This window comes from Silene latifolia, chromosome 3 (assembly GCF_048544455.1).
Source record: "Silene latifolia isolate original U9 population chromosome 3, ASM4854445v1, whole genome shotgun sequence".
NCBI classification, from domain to species: domain Eukaryota; kingdom Viridiplantae; phylum Streptophyta; class Magnoliopsida; order Caryophyllales; family Caryophyllaceae; genus Silene; species Silene latifolia.
Genome location: NC_133528.1, coordinates 149653194 through 149666232, shown reverse-complemented (window position 1 = coordinate 149666232; position 13039 = coordinate 149653194). Strand labels below are relative to the sequence as shown.

Here is a 13039-nt window from a genome sequence, read left to right as displayed (position 1 = left end):
TGTGGAGTAGGGTGTAGTTAGTTGCATTAACAATTTTTATGCAATGTTACCTTCAAATAGGGACTCCACATAATCCAGATGGAAAATGAGATGACGCCCTGGTGGTACCGAACTATCATATACCAGATACAATTTGCAGGGTCCACTTAATGATGGACCCTACATAAGGGCATGTGAGATGGTGGAATAGTACAACCCGGTTGCGCCTTTGCATTGTCCAATTCTGATTAATTTCATGTCTAATATAAACCATTTCCTTGGGTTTTGCTTGTTGAGTAGTTGGTAGTAGACCCATGTGAAGATGTAATGCTGCATTTAGGCAGTATAGCTGATTTGAAGTTCCCTACTTTAATGGCGAACCTTTGCTCTATTTGATTGATAAGGGTGAACCCCAGCTGCTAAATTATGTTGTTGAACGCCAAGCGTTTACAGGTCCAGCATTTATGCTAAATGGGCCCTGAAGTTCTGGGTTGTCTATCTTCAGAGACCAAGTTACAACGACTCGACTCATCAAATTAATTTGTAGCAATTGTAGTTATATATTATAAGGACTACTATCAATCCCAATTTATTATGCTGTATTTCCAGTGACAACTGCAAGGACATGAATCTATATGCACCAAAATGCTTGCCCTGGTAAATTATTAATTTTAGGTTAGTGGATTTACGGCGGTCTAAAGGACCATACTGCTCTAAACTTTTGAAGATGCATTGTCCGCTTCTTTTGTGGGCAGGTCGAGTCAGGTCCAATGAACCATTCTGCCCATTAACAACTCTTCCGTAGTTAGTACAAATAAACTGTTGTCAGTGTTCACTAGCTACTTACCTACCTCTTCTATCATTTAGAAACTAACCTTTCGTACTGTTGAAGAGTTGATGGTTTGTGAAAAAAAGTTGACATTATGCGCATGGAAGTAAATTGTTGATTTATTAATTGTATAATAGGGTTTATACTGTCTTCTTGCTAAATTCCTCCACTTCTTCGTCGTGTTCTCCTTTATTTTACAAGTTTTATGAAGTCTTGAAGGCATTTTGCTGAGAATGGATGCTACCTAATAGTCATATCCTTGCATAATTCACCGTCCATAGAAATCTATTCTATTCGTGACTCCATTGGTAGCTTACCAGTCGCATTTGTGCGCATGGCTGGCAACGGTAGTTGCTTATATAGTTATATGTCAATCACTTTTTTAGTCAGTTGTTTGGCCATTATTGATCTGAGTAAAAGAATTTCAGGCTTTTAGGATAATGGAGTAGCCGTGAATAGATGATGATTTGTTTGTTTTTTCTTCAGCTGGTTATATAATCTCAAATTCTCAATTATCGAGTCATGGAGGAATTGACGAGCTCAATGCCTCAATGGGTTGATTGAAACAGAAGGAGTTGAAATAAGTTAGAAAGTAGAAACTATGAGAACATACTTTTTTTCGAGGCTTTATGCTAATCATGAATTTGACCAAAGATTCGAGTATAAATGTAGTAGATTGCGAAGGGCCATCATCTTAGATGTGAATGTTATTCGAGATTTTGACTTAATTGCTATCTAGATCTGTTAAATGATGGGGAAATAGATTAAGTGGGAGAATTTATTTTTTTACGATTTCAGGCAACTAGAATAGTTTTCTGAATTGCGGGATGGTTCTTGTATTCTTTTATTCTTACACATTATACTGATTTTCTTATTTCTGACTCATTTCAGGTAGATTTGCACAGATTTGCACTTGTTAAAGGGTCTGCTTTAATACTTATCTTGAGGTACAACGTCACATAGGACCATATATTTTTTTCAATGACAAATTGCGGAAAGCTGCTAGCGCATTGCAAAAATCAAACAATGTATTATGTTAACAACCAGTGTGTTGCAAATGAAGAATGTAATTCATATATATCTATTGAGTAATCAACCACTCCATTCGAGTAGCAAAGTTAGATGAATATATTCACATGTGAGCAATCTGGTCCTCGTGATGTTATCTGAAAACCAAATAAAAATTTCTGATAAATAAAGTAATCTTATGGCAAAATTTTGTAGTCTTGTTCTTTGATTGTACAGCAATGACGGAGCCTTACTCCCAAAATGAATCGGGGTTGGCTAACGTGAGAAACTGTCAATGACTAGCAATAGAGTCGTGGTCATGAGGAAGTAAATTGACAGTTTATGACATGGATGAATGTTTCTTCATCGCAGGGAATTGTGAGACCACCAGTAGGATGATGAAAGCCAAACTCTTCCTCGGAAAGGCTTAGAAGTTCTTGAAACGTGGGATGACTCAAGCAAGATAGAGGCACCACATACCGCCTCTTGCTCTCATTATGATCACCCACATATACTGCAAGGTGACCCTTTGGTACTCCTTGGTTTTTGCTATACCGTCTTAGTATTTCTTTTGTGCTTGAGATCACTGATGGAACCCGGAAACCCATACTATTAAGTATTAACTATATAAGACTATTAGGAATTTAGAAAAAAATAATTTTTTCTAAGTTTCTGTTAGTACTTTTGAAAGGATGGTTTCAAGAATCTAGATAGGTGCCTGAGAGTTTGAACCTGATGATTGGTATATATAGGTAAAGAACTGAAGCTTTCAAAATGCACTAAAATTCTGGAGATTGGCAAATTGAGTTTTAATAATGTAATGACCCTACCTTTATTATCAGTACTCACATGGTTGCATTCAACGTAACTGTATTGTTATTGCCCCTTACATGTGCCCATTGACGTTCACGAAACTGCCGTACGCTAAAATATGTATATTATAATGCCAGTTGGCTTTCCAGGATATGGGAAATTGAAGTACCGTATATTAGAAAAAGGATAATATCTTGCAAATCTTAATATTGTACGTCTGTACTTGAAACTTTGATGGGCAAGTAGTGGGGAGATAATTTGTTATCTGATATTGCTTCCACTTGAAAGAAAGGTTGTTTTACTCGAGAAAATTAATTAATGCGGAAAGGAAAAAAGAAAAAAAGAAAGGTGGTTGCATTGAGATAAGCTTTTATATTTGGTGAACCGATCAGCGCTTGTAAGGCGATTTTCAAACTTTGAATAACAGGCAAATATCTAAAAGCTCCTGTAAATGTTGGGAATGGAGGATGGTATCTTTGGAAGATGGAGGATGGTATCTTTGGCGGAGAATAGATACTTAACTGAGGGAAATAGTCTTATCTTCAATATGTCGAGTTGTCTTCTTTGAGGTTGGCGGTTGTACTCTCGATGTCTAGTGTTAAGCATGACAGTCTAAGGGGTCGTATTCGTTTCTTTAATTCCTTTCTATTTGGACGTCAATGCGTCACTCCCCCTTGATGTCCCTATAATACACTCATTTATCAGTCTAAAGGATAAAAAAAGCATGGTGAATTAAAATTCATTGTTTTGAGAAAAATAAAAATAAAGAAAGAAAGAAACTCCCTTAGCTAACTGCTCAATAATATGCTACAAAATTATAGAATGATGCTCCAATCATGCTGATATAGTGATGGTCTCTCGTAACGTACTGTTAACGTCCTTGCACGATTAAGATTTCAAATTTTCAAGGTCATGGCTTATTAGTTAACCTCAATAGAAAGTCCGGACTGTTAGTCTTTATGCAGTTATTGCTGATTTCTGTTATATGACGTATGCAAGTCTTCATAATCTGGAAAGATATTTTTCTTCAAAATAAAAAAAAATATAATCTGGTAAGATATTATTTTTAGCAGCTTCGCACATGGTTCTGTGCCTAATTATGGACTGGTGACTTCTCAGTCATGTCAATTACATTAATGATTGATTAGATGGTAAAACTCTGTTACTTAGACTTGGTTAGATTTTACTCGACAAAGGGCCGATCCCGTCTGTCAGACCTAACTACGGAGTAATTATTAAAAACCCTCACGCTTTGACTTAAGTTAGAGATTTTTCAAGTGTCCTGTTTCAAACACGGGTATATGAGGTAACAAGAAGATTCAGAGTGAACATAGATCGTAACCATACAATTGATGAAATGTTGCAAAGAGTTGCGAAGTGCTTCAAATTAAGTGTATATTTGCATTTGAAAGTGAAAATTGATGTTAAACTGATGTTAAACTGCTAATTAGACCTAAAGCCTATCCATAACTACAAACATTTTCTTTTGTCAAAACTGGACAAGATTCGTCCCTAACCTAATCTTCTCGCTCTAAAAAGAATTCAATTGACTTGTGATATCAATGAATGCTTCCTGTTTGCAAGGAATCGTTAGGCCGCCCATTGGATGATTGTAACCGAATTCTTCTTCAGCATGTCTGAGCAAGTCCTGGAATGAAGGATGGCTCAGGTATGATAGCGGAACTATAAATCTCTTCATTTCAGTTTGTCCTACATAAACTGCGATATGCCCCTTTGGAACTCCTTTCTGATTCTTGTCGTCTAAACGATGTAATTTGAGCATTTGCTTGGCATTAGAGATGATTGAAGGAAACCTTGTACGCAACATTTTTAAGGATGATGAGAAGGAGATGGTTTTCTAAAGAAGTTAGAGATGAGAATTTTTTTCTTTGGAAAGAGCTGTCGAGCTTTGATGGATTGTTGTGTGTTGCTAGGTTGAGTAGTGGCCTATTTATACATAGAAATTTGCATATAGATATTCTAAGTCTGTTATAAGGACAGTAGGGCCCACCTTGTGAAAGTCACATGCATTTGTTCAGCTTACATCACCTATCAGATTGTGGAGTAGGCTGTAGACCTGTAGTTAGTTGCACTATCAATTACTATGAAATGTCATCTTCTAACATAGTATTAAATATCGGTTTTGGTCATGTTATTGGTTGTTGCGGCCTAATCTCGCTAAATGCGGTCAATATTGTCGCCAAATGCGATAAAATGCGGTTACAGTGACCTCCATAACCTATATAACTCGGTCGCGTATCAGTGTCGCGACCGACATTTAAAACCATCTCTTCCAATGGGGTCTCCTCATAATTCATTTTAATTTCAGGAGTCTATGTAAACCATTTCCTTTGGTTTTCCTTGTTGGGTAGTTGGTTGTCGACCCATGTGAAGTTGTAATGCTGCATTTAGGCAGTATAGCTAATTTGCAGTTCCCTACTTGAATGGTGAACCTTTGCTCTATTGTGATAATGGTGACCCCAGTTGCTTAAATCTGTTGTACGCAAGCATATACTGCTCCAGCATTTATGCTCAATGGGCCCTGAAGTTCTGGTTGTCTGGCGTCATAGACCAAGTTACAACGAGTTGTCTTATCAAATTTCTTTGTAGGTATATTGAATTAGGACTACTTATCCATCTCCAATGAAAACAGCGAGGACTATATTTTGCACTTTCAGACTTTCAGTACTTTTTTTCGGAGAAGCAACTGAGAACCATTATTGCTCCTTGTGGACATTTGCTACTTATAGAGAGTGACATGAATCTTTATGTACCAAAATGTTTGCTCGAGGAACGTAGTAAGAAGAGGCTAGTGGGTTTGTGACGGGTGAGCAGAGTAGGCCATTGTAAGTTTTTGAAGATGCATTGTCCATAAATGCTTTTTTTAAGAGCAGGTCGAGTCATGTCTAATGAGCCATTCTGCCCATTAACTCCTCTTCCATAGTTAGTAGTTTAGTACTCATAAGCTGCTGTCACTGTCAGTATTCACTATCTGCTTTATTTAGTTTGAAGAAGGAAAATTAAAGAACTAGCTACCTACCACTTGTAATTTAGAAACTAACCTTCCCTACTACTGAAGAGTTGACGTTATGCGAAAAAGAGTTGATATTATGCGCTTGAAAGTAAATTATTGATTTGTGAATTGTATAATAGATGGCCGTGCCTTTTGAACTGTCGTCTTGCTGAGTTCCTCCATTTATTCGTCATATTCTCCTTTATTTTATGTGTCTTAAGAAGTCTGTACGGCATTTTGTTGATAATGGATGCTACCTAATACCCATGTCCTTGCATAATTCACCGGCCACAGGAATCTGGTCTACTCATCAAATGGATGATCCATCGGTACCTTACTCGTAGCTGTTATGCGCATGGCTGACAACAGAATTTGCTTATGTAGTTATATGTTAACCACTTTTTTAGTCAGTTCTTAGGTTATTATTGATCCGATTAAAGTATAGCGACTCCATAAAGCTATAAATCAATATTTTAGGCTTTTAGGACAATAGAATAGCGAATAGATAATGATTTGTTTGTTTGTTTTTATTCAGCTGGTTATAATACCTTAATTATTGAATAATGGAGGAACTGAAGGGGTTAATTTAACACTTTACGATGATGTGTAATATTTTGCAAATGATATTGGGTTGAGTTGACGAGATGAAATAAGTTAGACTGTTGAAACTATGAAAGCAGACCTTTGAAAAATCGAGGCTTTTGGCTAATCATGAGTTTGATCAAAGATTGGAGTGTAAATGTAGCGGGTTGGAGGCATAAGGGTGAACATCTTAGATGTGAAATTTTTCTAGGTTTTGACTTAATTGGTATTTAAATTCGTCATCCAAAATGATGGGGAATTAGATGAAGTGAAAGAATGTAGAATTTTTTACGCGAAAATGGTTGTGAGGCAACTAGAATAAATTTTCTGAATTGCATTGGTGGTAGTTGTATTCCTTTATTCTTACATACTATTATACTGATTTCCTGATTTCTGTTTCTTATTCAGGTAGATTTGCACTGATTGCACATGTTAAAGAGTCTGCTTATGCTGGTTATCTCTAGGTACGACGTTACTTCGGACCATATATTTCTTTTTTTATGGGGAAATTGCTGAAAGCTGATAGAGAATTGCAAAAGCTATTAGATTAGCTGCATATCATCAGAGGATGAAAAATCATTTATATTTACATTGTTTCAGTTTCAATCTTCTCATAGAACCTAAAGCCTAGCTATTTCTAAGAAGGGAAAAATGTCTTTCAAAACTCAACATAGGATTTCCCTGAATAACTCTTCTTGCTTCAGTGAGAACTCAATTTGCTTGTGATATCAGTAAATGATTGCTCTTTAGAAGGAACAGTTAGGCCACCAGCCGGATGATTGTAACCAAATTCTTCTTCAGTATGTCGGAGTAAGTCTTGGAAAGCAGGATGGCTTAGATATCTTAGAGGAACAACAAATCTCTTCATTTCAGTTTCGCCTACATAAACCCTAATATACCCTTTTGGAATTCCTTTCTGATTATTCTCATTTAGATGATGTAATTTGTGCACCTGCTTAGCATTAGAGATGATTGAAGGCAACCTTGTACACAACATTGTTGAAGGATAGCGAGAATACAAAACAAAATGATATGATTTTGTAGACGATTTATCGATGTGTGTTGCTAAAGTGCTTTGATGGCTTATTTATAAGGAGGGTTTTTCATTTGATGTGCTTCCGATTTTCCAAAGTTGAAGGGGATTTTAGATATCCAAAGTTTGTAAAGGAGGACCTACTATGCTAAGGCTTACATGGCTTTGTTCAACTTACATCACTAATCTCTAATCTTTCTTTAGCTCTTTTCCAGTTTGTGGGCTAGGATGTAGTTAGTTGCTCTAACAATTTCCATTAAATGTCATTATCAAATTGGGACTCAACATGACTATTTCGTCAGTTTTTCGTGTCATTATCAAATCATTTTGGGATTAAGGCTCTGTTGTTGTTGTTGTTGTTGTTTCTGTTGTTGTTGTTGTACGTAATCTTCTTCCTTGGGTACTTGTGCTTAAGTTGGCAAGGGCTACCGCCAATTGCTAAAACCTGTCGTTGAAGTGTTTATTGTATCGGTTGCTAAGTTGTGATAGAGCTGATATTTGACTTAGTAGGACAAACGCTCTTGATTGCCTTGCTTGCCTTTTAGTTTCAGCTTGCAAATACTCATCTTAATTTATTTTCAATCCTAGTAGACCCTAGTATAAATTTGACTTATTTATGTAATAATAATGCGTATTTGTGAGCCTGGGTGAGGTTATATCGGGCTGTGTTTTGTGCGGTAAATATCATCCTTAGGTCGGTTTTAGGTTGGCTCGTTAGCTACTCAGGTCAATTCTTGTAAGAGGTGAGCTTGGGTTTAGTTTGAGTTATTATCGGGTAAAGTTATAAGACTCGTTGTCGAATGAAAATCATTGATAGTTGATACTACCTAATGCTCATTCACACATCCTTGTACTCCGTATTATTAGCCGTTCTGAGGAATCTAGTCTACTTGCCAAATGGATGACCGGAGTGGAAATAAATGTTAACTTGGCCGTCAATTGTGGTTTAGCTGGCGGCGACAGTTTTCGCTTACATATTAATCACATTATTGAACAGCTTCTGCATACAGATGAATTTTCATTTAAGCATTTAAATGCTTTAGTGTTACGACGTACATTCCATTTTCGGTTACTTCTGGATCTGTATTGAATATGTGTTAACTCCTTAGTTTAAACCTATGCGTTGTATGACATAAATAATAGTTGGTTGATTGCTAATATTGGCCGCGTTCTGGATGTTAGTAATCATGGAAAGGGAAGATTATAGTATTGCTAGAATAAATAATGCATTTGAGAATCGAGATTGACTTTTTTAATTGCAATTCATCATAATTGTACCTAACGCGGCGGATCCTCTGGCACTTATTGTCAGCAATGGTGATCATGGGATTAATCATCATGTATGAAATGTAATATAACTAAGAATCAGATATTGAAGTAGTTGGCATATATGCAGAATGAAGATATATTGTTAGTTGGGAGCATGGTAAAGTACAAAGCAAGATGAATCCCAAAAAATTTGTATCTAGAAAAATGGTAGCACTTTGTTGTTGTAGTTGTAAGTGGTGATGTAAGAACTCTAGTTACGATATAGCTTTGACATTTGGATACGGACATAGACAGTGGGTACATAATTACTGGGCAGAAACATGATTTTTTTTTGGAAAGTAGCCAAGTCACAGCATTTGCTGGCCGGAGGAATGCAGTAAGCAACTGATGTCAACTTAATTATGTCATCGACGATCGATGTTTAATTTTGATTTGCAGTTCCTAGTTTCTCATTCTTCTTCATGAATAGTTACATAAGCATGTGGATCCTTGTGCAAACATGTCACATGAATTCTAGCTGCATTTATGATTACTACTATTGAACCAAACAAATTTTAAACCCTAGTAGGTCATATGCCATTTGCTAGGGGTTACAAGTTTTGAAAATGATGTGACATCATTTGGTTTCAATTTTTACGTGTGTGTAAAACGAGCCATGAGGGCAGCTTGATGACGTCGGTTTTGAATACAGGTCATGAGTATCCTCTTAATGATTTTACCAGGTAGCTCTTTGAATGACTTGCATCTCCATTTAGTTGCAACCTTAAGAAGGATATACTAGCGTACTATCTGTGAGAGAACTATGACCTCATTTAGAACTGTGATTAAGATAAGTTCAAGGGAATATGAAATGAGAGTGTAGAGATTAGAATTAAACAGTTTCTTGCATGTTATTAATCCTCAAAGTTTCATTAAGGAAAGAAAGTTATATTGTTATATACGTGTACACTGATGCTATTTGTTTATACAAACGAAGATCTAACAAACTATGACTGCCAAAATTGCAGGATTTTAACACAGGGAATCCTGACTTATTCTATATTTTCAGTGAGAACTCAATCGACTTGTGATATTGATGAAAGCTTCTTCTTTACAGGGAATCGTCAGGCCGCCCATAGGATGATTGTACCCGAACTCTTCTTCTGCATGTCTCAGCAAGTCTTGGAACGAAGGATGGCTCAAATAAGTAAGTGGAACCACATATCTCTTCATTTCATTCTCTCCTACATAAACTACAACATGCCCTTTGGGAACGCCCTTTTGATTCTTAACTTGAGAATGGCTTTTGAGAATTTGTTTCGCGTTAGAGATAATAGAAGGAAACCTTGTACGAATCATGGTGTTATAGTTGATTGGAGAAATGTTGTAGGAATTTATAAGTTATTAGCTTGAGATTTTTTGCTGGTTTGTTATGGAAGTTCTGTTGTAGTAAGGATGAGTTTCTGTCCAATATATAGGAAACTGTTTCTCATTCTTAACCACACAGTTATGCTGAAGGTTAGGCAATTGGGTATTTTTGGATGGACCTACCTACTTAAAATTCATATGGGTTTGTTGAGCTTGTGTCACCCTTGTTAAATCACACTCTTACTGTCTCTCTCACTCTATATCTCTCTTTGATACCTTGTTATGTCATTTTGACTCCGTTAGAAGTAGAAAAATAGGTCACTGCAGCCGGTTATGAATTGAGTCGGGTTAGTTTGGGTCTCAAGTCATTTTAGTTATGTGTGCAATTAGGTTGATCGGCTCATCCCAGGTTCATGTATGTGATAGTGTGTTATAATTTAACTATTAAGGGTAAAGATAGCTTCAGAGCCAGCAAAATTCGGGTCGTATCGTGTCGGATCTAGTTATGGGTCATATACGGTTTTTCTGCTCGGGTATGGGTCCGGTCGAGTTAGTTTCGCCAAGTTTCGTTTGATTTAACCAACATGGTTTGGTTGCTCCACCAATTGTCCTTCAAATCATCATCCGAATGGGACCCCTAAGGATTCAAGCTGTAAGGACCGTTTCTTGGCTGAAGCCTATGATTGATGCATATTGCTTTAACATTAGAAATTGTGTGCTTTACAAACATCATGTTCTTAACAATTAGGCAGATTTGTTGCTTTAACATGTTGATCTAACAAGGGCCAGTCTTTACATGATTGATACCTAAAAGACATTTATATCAACAATATCTTCCTCACAATTTGTGTTGATTTTTTTTTTCATGTATGATATCTCTATTGGGGTTAAGTGCCTGACTTGTCATTGCCGAAAATTTGGGACACTGGAAGATATTTTTACTTTGTATATGGGTCTGGGGGTACGACCTGAAATGCCATTGTACGTCATTGTACTACTCTAATTTCTGATACCATGATCCTTTTTAAGGGGAAATTCATGCCAGCCTTCCATTCTCCCCTCTCTTGTTTGTGTTGCGATGTAACACGAAGGGTCAGACACGATTACAATTTTTTAACCGAAGAGAGTCAAAGTAACATAGACGTTGTTAACTTTGCCTGCAAATGTTTAGTTCAGAACTTAGCTTGCAAATATTGAAAATTCCTCGTTGCATAAGATATCTCAGAAGTCATTCTCGTTGACTCTAAATGTAACTTTTGGAGCATAGTCACTATGGCCATGCCTATGTAGTTAGCCTCTTGCAAGAAATTTGTGCTAAAGGCAATTTTTTAGTTACATTCTGAAGTTTTCTGAGTTTTAAAATTTTGAAAATAGGTCCAATGATTTTTAATTGCTTCATTTCCTTCTTACTGTTTGAGATAGTGATAGAACTGGTCTATCCCATGATACGGGCATTATTTCTACTTCCTCCATCCCAAGATAATCTCCATAGTTTGACTTGCATGGTCTCCAAGGCACCACTTTGACTCGATTTTTTTCCATTTCTATAAATAATTTTTCATTCAAAAAATACTTTTTTGAAATATTTTTGTATGATGAATGTAAATATTTTAACATCAAGTTATAATTTTTATTATTTTAACACTTATTAATGGTCAAACTGGTCAAACTTTTTGTACTTTGACCTCAAAAGTCAAACTAGGAAGATTATTTTGGGATGGAGGAAGTAGTAAATTTCCCTTCTAATTTCTATTGCCAAAATCAAACGATATAGCTTTGACATTTGGATACGGACATAGACACCTGATACCTCATTAGAGGCTAGAAACATGATTGTTTTGGGAAGTAGCCTAGTCAGAGAATTTGCTGTCTTGTTCTTAAATCTTAAGTGGAATGCAGTAAGCAACTGGCGTCAACTTAATTATGTCATCGATGTTTAATCATGATTTTCAGTTCCTAATATCTCATTCTTCTTCATGAATAGTTGCATAAGCATGTGGATCCTTAATTCCTTATGCAAACATTTTACACGAATCATAGTATAACTGCATTTATGATTACTACTATTCAACCAAGCAAGTTTTACGGACTAGTAGGTATGGGCTAGGGGTAAATATGATGAGACATAATTTGGTTTCAATTTTTATTCGAATGTAAAACGAGCCATGTGGGGAAGCTTGATGACGTTGGGTTTCGAACGCAGGTCATGAGTATCTTCTTAATGAATTTACTACGTAGCTCTCTGAATAAGTTCCATCTGCATTTAGTTGCAACCTTGAGAAGGATATACTAGCGTACTATGTGTGAGAGAACTATGACCTCTTTTAGAATTGTGATTCAGATAAAGTTCAAGGGAATATGAAATGAGAATGTAAAGATCAGAATTAGATAGTTTCTTGCATGTTATTAATCCTCAATGTTTCATTAAGGAAAGAATGTTATCTACGTGTACACTGATGCTATTTGTTTTTACTAACGAAGATCTAACAAGCTATGACTGCCAAAATTGCAGGATTTTTACACATGGAATCCGGACTTATTCTATATTTTCAGTGAGAATTCAATCGACTTGTGATATTGATGAAGGCTTCTTCTTTACAGGGAATCGTCAGGCCGCCCATAGGATGATTGTAACCGAACTCTTCTTCTGCATGTCTCAGCAAGTCTTGGAACGACGGATGGCTCAAATAAGTAAGTGGAACCACATATCTCTTCATTTCATTCTCTCCTACATAAACTACAACATGCCCTTTGGGAACGCCCTTTTGATTCTTGGCATTAGAATGACTTTTGAGAATTTGCTTCGTGTTAGTGATGATAGAAGGAAACCTTGTACGAATCATTGTGTTATACTTGATAGGAAAAATGTTGTTGGAGTTTGTAAAGAAGTTATTAGCTTTGAGAGTTTTGTTTGCTGGTTTAATATGGAAGTTCTGTTGCTGAAAGGATGAGTTTCTGTCCAATATATAGGAAACTGGATTCTCATACTTAACCACTCAATTATGCTGAAGGTTAGGCAATTGGGTATTTTTGGATGGACATACCTATTTAAAATTCTTGCCTGAAGCCTATGATTGGTGCATATTGCTCTTAACAATTAGGCAGATTTGTTGCAGTACGAAACATGTTGATCTAACAAGGGCTAGTCTTTACATGACTGATACCT

At 36.3% G+C, this 13039-nt stretch overlaps 1 protein-coding gene across 10 annotated transcripts in view; it reads left to right on the top strand.

The window, feature by feature from the left end:
- The window catches only part of LOC141648448 (uncharacterized), a 43925-nt gene that overhangs the window by 9097 nt on the left and 21789 nt on the right, over window positions 1-13039 (top strand). For 9 of the 10 annotated variants that reach the window (XM_074457114.1, XM_074457113.1, XM_074457119.1 and 6 more), the window contains exons 4-5: window positions 9623-9712; window positions 12475-12564. In XM_074457114.1, the coding sequence (XP_074313215.1) occupies window positions 9623-9712; window positions 12475-12564 (180 nt within the window). Of the gene's footprint in view, window positions 1-4213; window positions 4299-9622; window positions 9713-12474; window positions 12565-13039 lie in introns of all 10 variants that reach the window. The other variant, XM_074457112.1, reaches the window with a different exon arrangement.